The sequence below is a fragment of the Argentina anserina genome, chromosome 4 (assembly GCF_933775445.1).
Source record: "Argentina anserina chromosome 4, drPotAnse1.1, whole genome shotgun sequence".
Taxonomy (NCBI): domain Eukaryota; kingdom Viridiplantae; phylum Streptophyta; class Magnoliopsida; order Rosales; family Rosaceae; genus Argentina; species Argentina anserina.
Genome location: NC_065875.1, coordinates 16,667,598 through 16,685,368, shown reverse-complemented (window position 1 = coordinate 16,685,368; position 17,771 = coordinate 16,667,598). Strand labels below are relative to the sequence as shown.

At 36.8% G+C, this 17,771-nt stretch overlaps 1 protein-coding gene and 1 long non-coding RNA gene across 9 annotated transcripts; one reads left to right on the top strand and one right to left on the bottom strand.

Annotated features, from left to right (window-relative positions):
- Positions 1–4,358: 4,358 nt before the first annotated feature.
- On the bottom strand, positions 4,359–8,094 carry LOC126792860 (uncharacterized). Of its 8 annotated transcripts, XR_007671955.1 has the most exons (8): positions 7,918–8,094; positions 7,375–7,827; positions 6,987–7,064; positions 6,884–6,908; positions 5,621–6,773; positions 5,009–5,078; positions 4,722–4,842; positions 4,359–4,595 (listed from the first exon to the last, which is right to left on the bottom strand). It is a non-coding gene; the product is annotated as an uncharacterized LOC126792860 (long non-coding RNA). The 8 variants fall into 8 exon arrangements; XR_007671960.1 differs by lacking the exon at positions 6,987–7,064 and having other exon boundaries at positions 5,621–6,908; XR_007671957.1 differs by lacking the exon at positions 7,375–7,827 and having other exon boundaries at positions 5,621–6,908.
- Positions 8,095–9,005: 911 nt separating this feature from the next.
- Positions 9,006–13,051, top strand: LOC126792859 (sucrose synthase 2-like). Its single transcript, XM_050519351.1, has 13 exons — positions 9,006–9,153; positions 9,290–9,482; positions 9,722–9,840; positions 9,941–10,157; positions 10,261–10,356; positions 10,452–10,625; positions 10,733–10,849; positions 10,958–11,124; positions 11,525–11,749; positions 11,904–12,225; positions 12,315–12,559; positions 12,663–12,801; positions 12,957–13,051. Exons 2-13 carry the CDS (start codon positions 9,414–9,416, stop codon positions 12,993–12,995), a joined length of 1,929 nt encoding a protein of 642 aa, XP_050375308.1. The 5' UTR covers positions 9,006–9,153; positions 9,290–9,413; the 3' UTR covers positions 12,996–13,051.
- The last annotated feature ends 4,720 nt before the right edge of the window (positions 13,052–17,771 follow it).

Genomic DNA, 17,771 nt, shown 5'->3' with positions numbered 1-17,771 from the left:
TTTTGTTGTCTAATCCCTGATTTTTTACATTGTTTCCTTTTCAATGGGTTCTGGACACGAAGCGGAGGGTTCTCAGCTCCCTGATGTTCCGACCTTCGAAGTATCTGTCAAAGGTTCTGACAGTGGTTCATTTGGGGGCGCCAAACTCAACGGAAAAATTTTCCGTAAATGAAAACGACTTATGACTGCTCATCTTCGAGGCATGCACAAGATGTGACATGTCACCGGCGTCACTAAGGCTCCTAGTCTTGAGGATATTGTTGCCTACAATAAATGGGATGACGATGATGGTCTTGTCATGTCCGTCTTGTGGAAAGCTATGAATGATGAGATAGTTGATCTAGTGGAGGCATGTGCCACTGCGCATGCAATATGGGAGACACTGGCCGGCTTATATACTAATGACTCTGATTTCATACAGGTTCATGAGTTAATGTGCACAGCTTTGGCAATACACCAGGATGGGCAACCGGGCGCACTATTTCACCAAACTAAAGAATATTCAAACTAAAGAATATTTGGGCTGAGATTGATGTGAAACGTCCTTGCATGATCAAAAATCAAGAGGATATTGTTTGGTACCAAAAAGAGAAGGAGCTTGAATGAGTTCACCATTTCCTTAAAGGTCTTGATGCAAAGCATACCAGTGCGAAAGGAGAATTGCTCTGAATGACCGAACCACCTAGCCTACTCACCGCTTTCACCTATATCTGAAAGGATGAGTCTCAGCAGGAGAGTATTCTTCAGGCACTGGCTGTCGTTTCCAGTCTCATTGTTCATGCTCGATATCCGGCACCACCCCTTCCACAAACAACTTCCGCTCCCCTTCACCGACAAGGACCACCACCAGGCTTCGGGAATCAGCCCCGTCCTCCTTGATCTTATTGCCATGATACTAACCATGCTTGTGCGACCTGTTGGAAATCATATCCACACCTTAGGCCTAAGAGGCCTAATTATCGTCCCCAGGCAAAAGCAGCTATTCACTTAGTTTCGGAACCCGATATCTATGGTGTGGTTGGGCATGATCATCATACTGCTGGAGGAGCACCTACAACCTCCATCGTTGGTCATGGTCAAATTGGTATGGCTTTCAATATTTCTCACTCTGTTAGTTTTGATACATGGATTATTGATTCTGGTGCATCTGATCATATGATTTATGACAAATCTTATTTTACCGTATTGTCCCCTCCACCCGTACCCTATGTTACTAATGCTAATGGTGAGGCATTTCCCGTGTTAGGGACAAGGTCTGTTCGTATTACTCACACCATAGAGCTTCACAATGTACTCTATGTACCTGCTTTATCTCATCATTAGATATATGTTCCCCAATTGAACGCTGCCGCTCAGTGTTCTGTGACCCTTTTTCCTATGTATGTGATATTTCAGGATCTTCTCACCGGACGGGTAATTGGTCGGGGGTATCTGAGGGGTCGATTGTTTCATCTGGATCTGACATACGCATGGGAAAAACCATGGGGACAGTCTCGAACCGCTTTACTTTCCACTTCTGACAAGCTAAGTGAAGTTTGGTTATGGCATCGTCGCTTAGGGCATTCATCTTTTAGTGTTATGAAAAATCCATGCCTACTTTGTTTATTAGTATGGACGAGTCTTGTTTATCTTGTGAGACATGTGTTTTGGGAAAGAGTCATCGATCTACTTATTCCCCTACTACTTCTACTAAAAGTTTTCTTCCTTTTGAATTAATTCATTCTGATGTTTGGGGACCCTCTAAAGAGTCTACTGTGTCAGGAATGCGATATTTTGTGTCATTCATTGATGATTGCACACGTCTTTCATGGATTGTTCTTCTTAAAAGTAAAGATGAGGTTTTTCCAACTTTTCGTGCCTTCTATACCTCTGTCCAAACACAATATAATGCCACCATTCGAGTCTTTCGTTCTGATAATGGGGGGGGGGGGGAATATGTGAATCATGTGTTTCAGGAGTTCCTTAACACACACAAAATTGTTCATCAAATAACGTGTCCTTACACATCAAACAACATGTCCTTACACACCTGAGCAAAATGAGGTTTCTGAGAGAAAAAATCGTCATTTACTTGATATGGCTCGGTGTATTCGTTTTAGTGTCCACATGCCTACATACATTTGGGGTGATGCTGTCATTACTTCCGCCCACCTCATTAATCGTCTTCCATCTCGTGTCCTTCAGGGGAAAGTTCTATATGAGGTGCTTGCATCTCATGTCTCATTACCATCTTTTCATAATCTTCTTGCTCGTGTTTTCGGTTGTGTTGCTTTTGTTCATCTCCCCCAACATCAACGTTCTAATTTGGATGTCAGGGCAGTTAAATGTGTGTTTGTTGGGTACGGAGGACATCAGAAAGGGTACCGGTGCTATCATTCCCCTACCCGGAAGTACTATGTCACTATGGATATTACCTTTTTTGAGGACATGAGTTATTTTTCTTTTTCTGATACTGCTCTTTAGGGGGAGAATTCATATTTTGAAGAGCTGTATCATGGAAAGGGGGAGACAAGTGAGCCAGTCGATATGGTAATAGGTTCCGTTGAGATTACCAATGTGTCAGCCACACAGGCACCACCGGAGGTCGTCACTCAAGAGATTCAGGCACCAGAAGCTGACAACACAACTGCCCCTCATGTCTCCCGTATAGCTGTTTATACCCTTAACCAATGCTCTCCTGGTACAAAAGATCACTCATCTGAGGTTAGTCATTCTATTAGGGCTAATAGTAGACAATATGTTTTGCCAAATAGGTCTACTCGGGGTCAACCAACAAAAAAATATGAACCTACCCTTTAGACTAAAGCCAAGTATCCGATGGCAAATTTTATATCTACCAAAAGATTATCTAAGTCATATGAGTCATTTGTGAATCAAATATTTACTGTATCAGTACCTAACAAAGTGCAGGATGCATTGGGAGATCCAAAATAGAGGAAGGCAATGGAGGAAGAGATGGAAGCATTACAAAAGAACAATACTTGGGAGCTTGTACCTCCACCATATGGCAAGAAGATTGTAGGATGTCGTTGGGTGTTTACAGTGAAGCATAATCCAGATGGGTCAGTAAGCCGTTATAAAGCACGCCTAGTAGCGAAGGGGTTCACCCAGATATATGGCATAGATTATAATGAGACATTTGCACCTGTTGCAAAGATAAACACTATCTGGGTATTGCTCTCTGTTGCTGCTAACTTGAACTGGTCACTTAGGCAATTTGATGTTAAGAATGCATTCCTTTATTACACTGTTCATTACATTGTTCTCTTATTTGATTCCGTCTTCTTTTCTTTCCGGTTACTTTCGATCTTCCTCGTTTGGTGCACACAAACTCCTTTCTTATAGTCACGCCATTCTTCTTCTCGCTACTATAACTTTTGACATCAAACCCTAATTCTTTTGCATAGCTTTTGTAAAACGTCTCAACGTCTCGTAGTGTATGAAATTATTGGTTCTTCATAGGAATCAGATCAGCCTTTACTTGAGGACAATAGATAGCAGTATCTTCTAAACTTTGTTGGGACTCCATGTCACTTTCTCTGAACAAACATATTACAGTTGAACAATATATACCAAGGAATGGAAACAAGATCATATTAAAATTAAGTTGAAAGAAATTGCCATGCAAGTTCATACTATTGACATTGAATTGCATCCAAATCCAACTTATTATATAGCATAATTAATTAAATGCACGCACTAGTTGATCTAGGCTTCTTAATGAGAGATTAAATCAATCTTGTGTATTATCTATCGGTTGATTCGGTTCTACCCAAAGTAACAATGTTGATGTATGATATTGTATAAAAAAACACTGGGTTGTTGATATTGTATAAAAATTACTCACAGTAGTGGGAGGAAAACCCTAAAAAGTTTCTTTTCGTACGGACTTACTTTAGAGCAATACTTCACAAATTCTTCTCTTATTCATCTTCTTTTTTTTTTTTCAGAATAAGACGATCTTCTTCTCCTTGTGCTATTGGTTTATTTTTATTTTTACATAAAATGGCTGTGTGATTGGATAATTAATTCTTATCTTGTGTGAAAAGATGAAGATATCACGTTGGTACATATTGGGAAGATTTAGTGCAATAGATTCTGTTTTATTTTTAATTTACTTTTTATATTTGTTAACCATGGGTTTTGACCTTAGTTAAGAGAGGTCAATTGTGATCCATTATATTTAAATGAATTGATCCAATGGCTAATACATGAATCCGCTCTATATATACTAGCATCTGCGCTGAAAGAGAACTATGTTTAAGATAAATATATACTAGCTGGCGCGCACGCTGGCGCATGTGCCGGAGCGTGCTTTTGATGGTTTAAGTGAGATTTTAACACAGTTAAAAATAAATCATAATAATACATTTATCTTAAATAACGTCAAATTGCATAAATTACAGTTACAGTCATAATACATTTTTTACATAAATAAAGCCTAAAAAACACAGTAGACTACAAATGAAGAAGCATAGTTACTAAAAAAGCAAAATTTAAACAAAATAAGCCAAATCCAATACGAAGTCCAGCAAGAAACAATACGAAGTCCAGCAAGAAACCCTTTTGATCAAACTTCTCCATGAGTTTCCAACCTAGAATATTCAAGATCCAAACTTTACAACCAAAATAAACGAACACAAACAATGCCACATCAAGTACCATTATTCCAGCAACTATTCAATATACGAAATTGCAAAGAAGAGCATAAGCTAACTTACAGAGATTGAGCTTATCACCGTTGCTCTTACCTCCTCTACATGATAATGAGCTCAGACCTAAAAAACTCATTTTGTTGTACTTCCTTGTTGTGGCTTGATCACAATTGTCATTCTTCTTCTGCTGAGATTAGAAAACACCACAATTAGCTATATGCTTCCTCAATTAAAGTTGTTAATGTCAAATAAAAGCCTTATATCAAGTAAGACTATATCAAGGTGAAGGAAAACATAAAAAGCTAAAGCAGTTACGATTTATTGGCACGTTAAGCTTTGTAAAACTAACTCACTATCTATCTCACCGGAATCATCCAAGTTCATTGATAAGCCATTCTCATTACTATTGCCAGCACAAAGCCACTATCAACAGATGAGTATATCACAAATCAAGAAGGTACAATATCCAAAAGCAGAAAATTAATGCATATATAATATGCAAGTGAATGTAATATTAGTGGCAAACAAAAAGAAGATTACCAAAAACAGTTGCAGCTAATGACAAACAACATATTCTCTACCATTGCAGTGCACAAAGTAATCCTACAAACCCTCTTACAGAAAAACGTGGAAAGTAATCCCTCAAATTGCCTTATCAATTCTAACAGCCCCATTACAATAAATAACTTATACTCTCACCCAACTTCACTACATGAATACTTTGTCCAAGCTAAACTAAATAACATCATCTTATGGAATCTCAAAGATTAATTCTTTACTAAATCCAAACTAATCTAAGTAATGTAATAATAAAATCAGCCCTAATGCGATTTAACATGGACCCAGCCACCTGAAGCCAAAGACACACTCAAATCATAGTTAAAATCTAGCTCAACTTAATCTAACTTCGTATTAGAATTCAGTATTCACTGATTCATTGAATCTAGGAATTTAGAGAAACATACTTGGGATCTTAACTATACCATTAATCTTGTAACCGTCAGTTGACCTGCAAAACAAAGCAAATCGATTCAAAAACCAAACTTAAGCTACCTGAAAAAAAAAAGGGTCCGAACCTCCTGCGGGAATGATTTGGAAGATCCTGATAGAAATTTCATGTAAAGCAATTCCCTATCTAAAGAAACCAATGTCAGAACTGCAGGTACCAAATAGAAAGAAAATCAGATACCTAACCGAGAAATGAATCCAGAAATGGTCCTTGATATTGATCTTTGATCACCAAGAACCAAACCCAATCAATTAGTAACAAATAAAAAGGAAAGAAAGAGATCCCAAACTACTTACCCAATCAATTACTAATCCAATCCTATGTACACGAAAATATCTTCGTCTGATCGTTTTTTTCTTCATTTTCAAAGGCTTGAGAGAGAGAGATATTTTCGTCTGATCGTTTTTTTCTTCATTTTCGAAGGCTTGAGAGAGAGAGAGAGAGAGAGAGAGAGAGGGAGGGAGGGAGAGAGAGTCTAAACTCTAAACCGTCTAAGAAAACCCACTCCACATGCACTCGTAATGCCCATGCATCGTGAAGAAGCTTGGAGTTTCGGCACAAACCTGGGTTCTGCACCGCAAGCAAAAGGAAAGAAAAGAATTCTCTCCCCTGATGTCCTTGCAGCAAACTAAAGCTAACACGTGTAGTGCGTCAATGATCATACTGACCTTCTTTCATGTCTCTAACGTCAGCAAACATTAGGGGTAAACGAGTCCTCCCACTGTATCAAGTGAACAGTGCCTACGAGTGAACAGTAAAGGGCGCTTCGCTTTCGCGCGCCTACCGAAGTGCGTTTTGTGTTTTAAGTTTTACTTTGCTATAATATAAGTAATATAAATCATCAAGTAATGGATTGAATGAAAATACAAATGTTTAGGAAATAAACTACATGTAGTGCATACACCGTAGAAAACAGAGTAAACCAATTTTCCATTATATATCTTCATTGTGTTTTTCAAGTAATGTTGTGTACCTGTAATAGTTTCACTGCTATTATGTATTTTCATAGTCAGATATCATTTCAATTCCCAGTGCATCTTGATGTTCATCCTTTATTTGCTATTTAAAAAATCTTTTTCTCGACGATGTTCGGTTTCCACACAGCATATCTATCAAAAGTGATCCATGAATGATAATATATCCGAATTCGATCCTTAAAATAATTATATTGAGCAAATAATGGATTGCAAATACATGACAGCAGCAATAATTAAGTTACCTGACTACTGCAAACTTTGATAAACCTGCAAGATGAAAACAACAAATAGACAATCAGCTAGCAAACCAAATAAAAAGTAGACTCATATTACAGGGGAAATTACCCTTTCCATTTAATTGGCCTTCAAACAATGATCAATCATCCCATGGATGCTCATGCAAAGAGATTCATTTGTACTGACCTAATCATGCAACAAACATAAGCAAATTTGAAAAGGATAAAACAATCCAGGTTGAAATCAATCTGAGATTAAAACTGATTAGAGCAAACATAATATAATTAGCCCTCCCCGCTTGACTGAGGCTTTTGTTCCCTTTCAGTAATAGCATATTCATCCTCATTTTTTTCACGGACAAATATTGAACAAAATATTTGCTTGTATATATGGTTGATTCAATAATATTGGGTCATTGCCTAATTATCCCAAATCGTCCCGGTGTATTTCATTAGAAGAAACAGAGAAAAAAAGAAGAAGGAGGAAACGAAAATACCCAAATTCTCAAGAGCAGCTGCAAATCCTAAAGGCTCTTCCTATTTCCTTCATCTTCTCTGCATAACTACATGCATCTTATCTCCTCCTGTTAGCAGAACCCAAGTCTAAGGTCTCCTTCATGATTTTCCTCCCTCCTGTCATCCAGTTAACTCTTTCTAATTGCTATGTACCTCTCTCTATCCCCAAAGGCCGATAAATTAAATTCCCTTTTTGTTTTCTTCATGGCAATTTCAATCAAATTCTCCATCACCCAAATTGCAAATCAGAATTAAACCCCTCTCTTTTTCTTTCTTTCTTCCATCAACCCCGAATCCCATCTAATCTATCTCACTTCGATTCGGTGGCATCTGCCAATTGAGACACGGGAGCCCATAACCCCCTCCGTCACTCTACCCGTATTTAACCCAGACCACAATTTCAAGTCAGTCTTTCAAGAACCCAGGGAAAAGTCCTAAATTGAAGGGAACAAGTCAACAACCAAGAGAGGGAAGAGCCAATTCTGAATAAGAAGAATGAAGCAATAGGCAGACGAAGGACTTACTGTTTCGCCGGATCGAATGAGGAGCCAAGAGAAGATCGGTTTCTTCCTTCTCTCCTGAGTTTGGGCTGATATTTCTACGTAAAAAGAATCTCAAGTTTGCAACTCTCAAATCCCTTGCATCAGGAGGGTTTGGCACGGCAAGCAAAAGAACTCTCTCCCCTGATGTCGTTGCAGCAAATGAAGGCCACACCTGTAGTGGTTCAATGACGACACTGACCCTCTTTCCCCTCTCCAACCCCAGCAAACAGAAGGGGTACAATAGGCTTTATGGTTTTGAATGTCAAAAAGGGGATGAATAGCAGAGTGATGGGTGAGCTAGGGATCGTGATGTGTACCAGCCCAGTGGCAGAAACGCAAATAAAAAGAACAGTAAACGAAGGTGAACGATACTATACCTTTAGGCGGAATGATATATAGGAAATATGTTCTGCAGTAGCCTATGTTTGCTTAGAAAATGAAACTTATGTAGTGATCTTCAGTCTGCAACTCTACATGACTTGTAAATTGTAACTTGGTTGATGCAATTAAAAGTTTGATGTGAGGAACGGGTGTCTCTGATTCCGCTTATTTCCTCTTTCTTTCTTTCCTCTTTTTTTGTTTTCCTTCTATATATTTTTATCCTGTTACAAACTTACAACCAAATACACAGACTTTTGACATTTATATATATATATATTTAGTGCTTACTCATTTCAAGTGAGGAATTTTTTTTCTTGAAGAGGCAATATTGTTGAAATAATTTAAGTGGTGTAATATTTGCATACAGAACATTATTGCTGAGTTTTATATATGTGTACATATCGCATGATTTGTAGAGAAGCGACTGATTTATATTTCATAGAGAAAGTTAAGATGCAAGCAAACAATTGGTGAGAACTTAATCATCAAAATGTATTGCTTCTGTAGTTTAGTGTACATTATGTTTAACGCCATTGAACATGTAGTGGTTAAATATATCCTATAACCTAGTAAAGAAGCACATTCTTATATCTATTGCATTATTTGATTGATGGAGGGGACATTTGTGAAAGTTATCTTCACTTATTTGAATTTCTAATTAATTTCATTCTTATTGTATTTTTAGGAAGCAATTGTACTGCCTCCTTTTGTGACTCTGGCACTTCGTCCAAGACCTGGTGTATGGGAATATGTCCGTGTCAATGTTCATAAACTCAGTGTGGATCATTTGAGTGTTGCAGAGTATCTCAGGTTCAAAGAAGAACTTCTTGATGGAGAGTAAGAAATCTCAATCCAAATCTTTATTACTGAAATTTTTTTTATTAATCTCCATGTGTGAACTGTGTCTATATTTTTACTCTTTCAATTCCTAATTCTAACAGTGCCATCTAAATTTGAAAAAAAAAAATCCCAGGTGCAACGATAATTATGTGCTTGAACTTGATTTGGAGCCATTTAATGCAGCATTTCCCCGGCCAACCCGTTCATCGTCCATTGGGAATGGAGTTCAATTCCTTAATCGTCACTTATCTTCAATTATGTTCCGTAACAAAGAAAGTTTGGAGCCTCTTCTTGATTTCCTTCGTACACATAAACATGATGGCCATGTAGGTTTGAAAAGCTAGGTTCTGCTGAATTATGCACTCCCTTTTTTTCCCCTACGGTTATCATAAAAAGCTTTTTGTTCTTTAATCTTTATTGTATGTTTAGTACCTCTCTTTGCTTGCTTTCAAATTTAGTGTAAGCTATTCTTCAGTGAATGTTAACATGAATATAAGGTTTTGAAAGTTTCAGAGCTTCTATATATATATGGATTCAGTGACAATAGTTCTGCGATCTTTTGCAGGCAATGATGCTGAACGATCGAATTCAGAGCATACCCAAGCTTCAGTCTGCTTTAGTCAAGGCAGAGGAATTAGTTTCTAAATTCCCACCATTGGCACCGTACTCCGAGTTTGAGTTTGAGTATGAATTCATCTATGTTTAAAATTTTAATGCCCGGGAACTAATTAAAGGCACTTGGTATCTTTAGACATAACATTTATCCTCTTTTCTCGAAGTGTAGGTTACAAGGAATGGGATTTGAGCGAGGGTGGGGTGATACTGCAGGACGTGTGTCAGAGATGGTGCATCTTCTCTTGGAAATTCTTCAGGCTCCAGATCCTTCTACACTAGAAACATTTCTTGGCAGGATTCCGATGGTGTTCAATGTTGTCATTGTGTCTCCACATGGTTATTTTGGTCAAGCAAATGTATTGGGTCTGCCTGACACTGGCGGGCAGGTATTGCTTAAATTTTACTGTCATTTTCTTTCTTTCTTTTTTTTTTACAATTTTTTTAATCCTAGAACCACTTAGCATCGACACTGCTTCTTACTAATAACAGGTTGTTTATATACTGGATCAAGTGCGTGCCCTGGAGAATGAGATGCTTCTTAGAATACAGAAGCAAGGATTGGATGTTATTCCTAAAATTCTGATTGTAAGCTTTGCTCAAGTCAAAGTTTATTTGATATCAGTCGTCGAACATAAGTTCTTTTAATTTTATAATGACGTTTCACCCAATCATGGTTTAAGGTTACTCGATTGCTACCTGATGCAAAAGGAACAACATGCAACCAGAGATTGGAAAGAGTTAGTGGTACAGAAAACACATATATCTTGCGCGTACCTTTCAGGACTAAGAATGGAATTCTGAGGAAATGGATTTCAAGGTTTGATGTCTGGCCTTACTTGGAAACCTTTGCAGATGTAAGTGGTCAAGCAAAAACGGGTTTCTATCAAAATATACCATGCACATTTTTTAGGTTTTAATACTTGGTCATCATCAGTCTTATATCTTCCTCTGGTTCTTTTAGGATGCATCAAATGAAATTGCTGCTGAGCTACAAGGTGTTCCAGATCTGCTCATTGGAAACTACAGTGATGGAAATCTTGTTGCAACTTTGTTATCTTATAAACTAGGAATCACACAGGTAAACTTATTTTTTTTTTAATCATTTATTTCATGGAACATGAAAAAATGTGAAATAACAGAGGTCTTACTTAGGTTTATATATCTCAATACTGAATTCTCCATGCAGTGCAATATTGCTCATGCATTAGAGAAGACGAAGTATCCAGATTCTGATATATTTTGGAATAGCTATGAGGACAAGTACCATTTCTCAAGTCAATTCACTGCCGATCTCATTGCAATGAACAATGCAGATTTCATAATCACCAGTACATACCAAGAGATTGCCGGAAGGTTAGGTTACTTTTTTTGTTTTTTGTTTTAAGGGTTACGTTACTTCTTTAGTGAATTGACTTCATAGTAATCTATCACAAGAAATAGGATCTCTGTTTTTCTATTCTCAATTCTGCATTTTCACTTGTTCCCTAGTAATTTAATCAGTTATCAGCGTTTACCAAGGTTTGTTACTTGTCTAGTTGTTTCAACTGTGACTGACTACATTATAATCTATTACAAGAGAGAACACTCAATCTCTAATCTGATTTCTGCATTTTAACTTTGTGATCTGGTAATACAATCTATAACTAAGTGGGCTGCATGTGGCACATCTTTGTCTTCATGTCAAACTACGAAATCTTGTGTAAATTTTCCCTTCTTTATTCAAAAAGCTGATATCATGTTTTCTTTTTCTCAGCCAAAACAATGTTGGACAATATGAGAGCCACACTGCTTTCACTCTTCCTGGGCTGTATCGAGTTGCTCACGGGGTCGATGTTTTTGATCCTAAGTTTAATATTGTGTCTCCAGGAGCAGATATGTGCATATATTTCCCATATTCTGACAGGGAAAAGAGACTTACAGCACTGCATGGCTCAATTGAAGAACTTATATATGGGGCTGAGCAGAATGACGAGCATATGTGAGTTATCTTGGAATGTTAATAGTTACAAGACTAAATTTCTGTTAACTTGTGTGTTCCCTAGTCTTTTGCATGTGGTTTAATTTTATAAAAATGTAAAGTCTTCATTTTACTGGTACAATATTTGATACTTATTTTAAAAAAATGATTACAGTGGGTTCTTGGCTGATCGACCAAAGCCTACGATGTTTTCCATGGCGAGACTTGATAGAGTGAAAAATCTAACTGGACTTGTTGAGTGCTATGGTAAGAGCACCAAACTAAGAGAATTGGTAAATCTTGTTGTAGTTGGTGGTTACATGGATGCCAAGAACTCTAGGGATAGAGAAGAAATGGAAGAGATTGAAAAGATGCATGACCTCATTAAGAAGTATAACTTGAGTGGTCAGTTTCGTTGGATAGCGGCTCAAATGAACCGCGCTCGTAATGGTGAACTGTACCGTTACATTGCAGACACAAGAGGTGTCTTTGTGCAGGTATGTGGCGAGAGGTGAAATGCTTTGAAATGGTTCCACTATCAATATATCGCATTTGAAAAAATAAAAAATCCTCTCATCTTTTGCAGCCTGCTTTCTATGAAGCTTTCGGCCTCACTGTTGTGGAGGCCATGACTTGTGGCCTTCCTACTTTTGCGACTTGCCATGGTGGACCTGCTGAGATCATTGAGCATGGTGTCTCAGGGTTCCATATTGATCCCTATCACCCTGATGAATTGGCAGAAACTCTGATCGACTTCTTTAGTCAGTGCCAAAAGGATCCTGGCCACTGGGAGAAGATATCTACAGCTGGGCTTAAAAGAATTTATGAAAGGTATATTCTTGACAGACTTTCCGATCGACCATCTTAGAGTCTTGGACAATCTTTATCTACCTCAGTCACTTCAGTGTAACTAATTTTGAGTTCATTTCTCAAGGTACACATGGAAGATATATTCTGAGAGGCTGCTCACACTAGCTGGGGTTTATGGCTTCTGGAAGCATGTGTCGAAGCTTGAGAGGCGAGAGGAAAGGCGATATCTGGAGATGTTTTACATTCTCAAGTACCGAAGTCTGGTTAGTTTTTTCCTTCAGTAAAAACTATCATCAACATAGTTATACCAAATGCATTCCTTGACCAATTCTACATGTGTCCTGGTTAGTGACTGCCAATCGTTTCTTGTTCAGTCGAGAGCTTACATTGCTGTCATTATACTCTGATCATTTTTCAGGGGAAGAACATTCCGCTGGCTGTCGATGAGCACCACTGAACTGCCTTAACATGCCAGAGAAGCTGTCTGCTTGGTACCGCTTAGTATGCATCTGTCTGTTGTTAATCTTGCCCGCTACTGTGAAGCGCAAAACATGTCGATTTCGATCATTTGGTTATGTTTGTGTTGGTTTCTCCTAAATCCTAATAATTCACTAGTCTGTCTTAGATGCGCGATCGAACTTCATGCTCATCTTTGTTAAATAATAAGTTCATGTTTGAGCTTTATGGGCTTGTAAAATGTGTATCGAGGTTCGCAGCATGTGTCCAATGATAGAGCGTTAATTAAAACGTTTATAATAAATTCTGTAAAATGTTATCGTTAGTATAGAATAAGCAGAGATCGTTTAGTCCGGAGAATTGAAATAAACTCTAAACTTTTAGTTTTAATAAATAATAGGGGGTTCGAGATTGATTATTAATTACTAATGAAAATAAATCATAAATTACTATTTACATGATCGACTTCTTTTTAACAAACTTAAACTAAATTTATCATTACACCACATAATTACAAGTTTGAACCTATCATGCATTTTAATTCGACCAATTACATATTTTTTTAGACACCAATACAATTAGAGCCTTAGAGGATCATCTAATCATGCAAAATTTCATTTAACATTTAGGTTGACTTAGGGTCTCACCTAAATTGCATGCAATCAGATTTAACAACATTTAGGGTAGAAATCAAACAATATTACATTTAAGCACTAAATCTTTGTTTGAGACATATTGCATGTATGATGTTACCCACCATGGTTTCACATGCAAATTTTCAGAATTTTTACCACTTTTAATCAACACAAACCGAACCTACTTAGGGCATAATTCGATTTGTGTCAATATGGTTGATGAAGCACTCAACACAATCTTAGCGACTGCATCCAAGCACTAAATTCATATGCACATATCTGAAAATTATCTAACAGTATGAGAAAGATGATTAAAACACAACAATATAAATACAAACTTCAATAATTATAAAAACATATATTCGACATAGTCTCAAAAACATATCAAATACAATCTGAAAATTCTAAAACAAATATAAAACCAATATTTCCACATAAATAACAACTTGCAATCATCATAGACAAAGAATTGTAGATTAACACAAATAGATGAAGCCATGGAGATGATTTGCGAGAATCACACGTTGTAAGAACCTTAGAGGTACGGCTGCAATAAGTGAAACTTGGTGGAGATGATGATGGTTTTGGGGTGGACGGCTTGGCTAATTTGTGAGGGAAGTTTATGGTTGTGTTTTGATAGAGTTTTAGCTCTTGAATGCTAATGAGAAGTGATTTTATTTGAGAGGTGAATCCATGTATATATAGAGGAAAGAAGGATGGTAGTTGCATCTTTCCTCATATTATAATGTCATGTTTTAATCCCTTAAATCATGCCATGTTTTATTCACTAAAGCATTCCATGTTTTATTCCCTAAATCATGCCATGTTTTATGCCTTTAATGATCATCTTCAATTTAATTGTTGCATGACTTGGCTCCATCTATTTTTCTTTAATTATCTCTTTAATCCAATCTGAAAATAAGAAAATAAAATCATAAGTAAAAGATAATTAGTTTCGAAACCTAACAAGGATTCCTAGTCAAACTAGGACTCTAGACCAATTATGCGTTTTTAACTCACGTAAGCATAAAAATGCATCCAATACCGCCCAAGACTCTTACTACGACTCAATGACTTAATAGTATAACAATAAGGGATAAATAAAGTACAAATTTGGGTAAAAACATGTTAAGATTGTCGCACAAAGTTCTCATATCAACTACCCCACACTTGGCTTTTGTTAGTCCCTTAGCAAAACAAAACTAAACAAGACATTATTGCCCATAAATGATTGCCTCAGAATCTCAAAACACATAGACTTTCAAGTTTAAGCATTTGAATGTAAGCACATATATTCCAAGTTCATAATCATGCTTCATAGTATGAATAAGCCAGATACGAGATAATAAGCATTTAAACATGTTTAGTCAATTCAATTCTCCTCACAATGCATACTCTCTTATTTTCACTCAGATTTATAGTTATCATTCACACACAAGTGTATGCAAGAGAAAATATATTAAGGCATCAAATAACTTGCATATTTCAACAAATGAAAGCACTTTGTGAATAACATAGAAAAATCTCATTTAACAACTAAGTGCACAAATGGACCAAAACAATATGCTCAACTCTTGTGATCATCTCCACAAACCAAGATTTGTTCATTTTAAGAATCATTATGATTATTAAATAAGGTAACTGTTTAGGCTTAGCTAAAGGCATGGAATATCAATGAATCACAGAGATAATCCTATAGACTTAGCAGAGTAAATATCATCCTTATGACACCACACACCATCACGGGCCAAATATAACAAGTTGGGCACAATCATCATTCTAACTACAAAGTGAACATGGACAAAAGTCAAGTAAAAAATTTTAGACCTTCAATTACAACTCAACTTCAAATCACAAATGGAATACAACATAGCATTTTTTCTTTTCTTGCCGAGTTCATCAGTCATTTTTTTTTCTTTTTTTTTCTCGGCAATGCTTGCTTAAAAGCTTGTTGATTCTTTTTTTTCAAATGTCTTCTACCCCACACTTATTTCATGCATTATCACAACATCATCTCAACAAGAATTCTGCCAAGTCTATAGGACAAGGTAGAGGTAACTATACTAAGCATGGAGATAACATTGGTGATGAAGAAAAGGCTCAATGTAGGCTCAAATGGGGTTCAACTAAGAGGTCCCAAACATGGCACATAGATAGATACATGGATGTTTGGCTAAAGTGGTGGTATTATTAAAAATGATCCATAAATCATTTTCAAAATCAGAGCATTTTATGACTTAAAAGTTTCAACAATCACAAAAGTGAGTTCTAGTAAATTCTAGAGTCCATTAAAAGATATGACACATAGTTATTGAATATTCAAACAATAGTGAGATTTATGAACAACCACGAAATTTCATATTACATCTCATGAAGAAAATACATATAGGCTCAAAAACTCACAGGTTGTTATGGACTTTAAACTGACCAAAACATGTATGTCATAATCAATCAATCCAAATCTCACATGTTCATACCAAATCCACATCATTAATGAAACTTACAATTCAATTCGTATGAAATGCAAAACCATTATCTATGCATTTAGAGACATAATCATTATAGACTTTAGGGGCATCCTAAGACTCAATTGACTCTTAATCCCTTAAATCATGCCATGTTTTATGCTTTTAATTATTATTTTCTATTTAATTGTTGCATGACTTGGCTCCATCTCTTTTTCTTTAATTATCTCTTCAATCCAATCTGAAAATAAGAAAATAAAATCATAAGTAGAAGATAATTAGTTTCGAAACCTAACAAGGATTCCTAGTCAAATTAGGACTCTAGACCAATTATGCGTTTTTAACTCAAATAAGCACAAAAATGCATCCAATACCGCCCAAAACTCTTACTACGACTGAATGACTCAGTAGTATAACAATAAGGGCTAAGCAAAGTACAAATTGGGGTAAAAACATGTTAAGAACGTCGCACAAAGTTCTCATATCATCCAACCAAGTCGTAGAACTAGGGGTGGGCACGGGACGGGACGGGGCTCATCCCACGTCACATTCCACTCTTTTGAATCGGGACGAGACGAGGGTTTTTAAGAATATATCCCACTCGGGATTAATCCCAGTTGGGACGGGACAAATCCCACCTTCCTATGAAGTTAAATAAAACCTATATTTTTACTTTTTCATTAACAAAGTAACATTAAATAATGAAATTTTAACAAAAAAAATGCATATTATAATTTACCATTATTATTTGAGTTGATATAATTTGGGAGTTATTAAAAACATAAATTAATTTCATTTTGATATAAATAAATAAGAATTTTTAAGTTTTCATTAAAGGTGGGACGGGACGGGACGAAGCGGGATATAAATTATTCGTCCCACATCTCATCCCACTATTATAAAATGGAAAGGGATCGGGACAGGACAGACGTTTTTAGACCTCTGTTCCGTCTCGTCCCTATGAATTTCGGGACGGAGTCGGGACGGGATCATAATTTCCGTTTTTTATGTCCACCCCTACGTAGAACCTTCAAGCTTTATCTGATAATCAAACCAAAAACTTTCCTTTGCCATTCCTCAGCTAATCCTACAATTCCACAAGGTTTTCTCATAAAATTTGGTAGACAATTGAGCAAAAAACCATTTCTCACAGTTTCATACAAGAATTTCATGTGTTTATTTTCAAATTTCCGTTAATTTTCTCAATTTCAAGTTCTGACAGTCCCCACTTTATGCATTGGAGCAGAGATTTTCAATCTAGTTCCATCTCAAACGATAAACGTGGCTATAATTCCGGCTAGTAGTCTAAACCAATATGCTACGTCAAACTCGATCTAACTACTAAGATCGACCATGTATAATCCCAACTTAAACTGTCTTTCTTAAGGTGTCCCAATGTCACATAACCTTGAATTGGCACCCATAACCAAGACTCGAAAGACGACTTTTAGCACAGCCGTATGCTAAATCATTACTAGGGCCCGGCCCGGTTGTAGTATGACGGGTCGGGTTTTGTTCTTAAAAAATCAGGGCCCGGGTAAAACCCGGACCGGTATCATCCGGTAAAACCCGGACCGGTTTTCCGGGCCTAGCTCTATTTTTGGCTGGTTAGCGGCGAATCGTCAGCGCGAGGCGACGACAATGAGAATCATGGGATTGGAATTAGTTAAGTTTAGG

Excerpts from the sequence above, each read along its gene's own strand:
- LOC126792859 (XM_050519351.1), top strand. The coding sequence starts at position 9,414 with ATGTTCCGTAACAAAGAAAGTTTGGAGCCTCTTCTTGATTTCCTTCGT. Across the intron at positions 9,841-9,940 it reads TACTCCGAGTTTGAGTTTGA|GTTACAAGGAATGGGATTTG; the intron begins GTATGAATTCAT and ends CTCGAAGTGTAG. Across the intron at positions 11,750-11,903 it reads GAGCAGAATGACGAGCATAT|TGGGTTCTTGGCTGATCGAC; the intron begins GTGAGTTATCTT and ends AAATGATTACAG.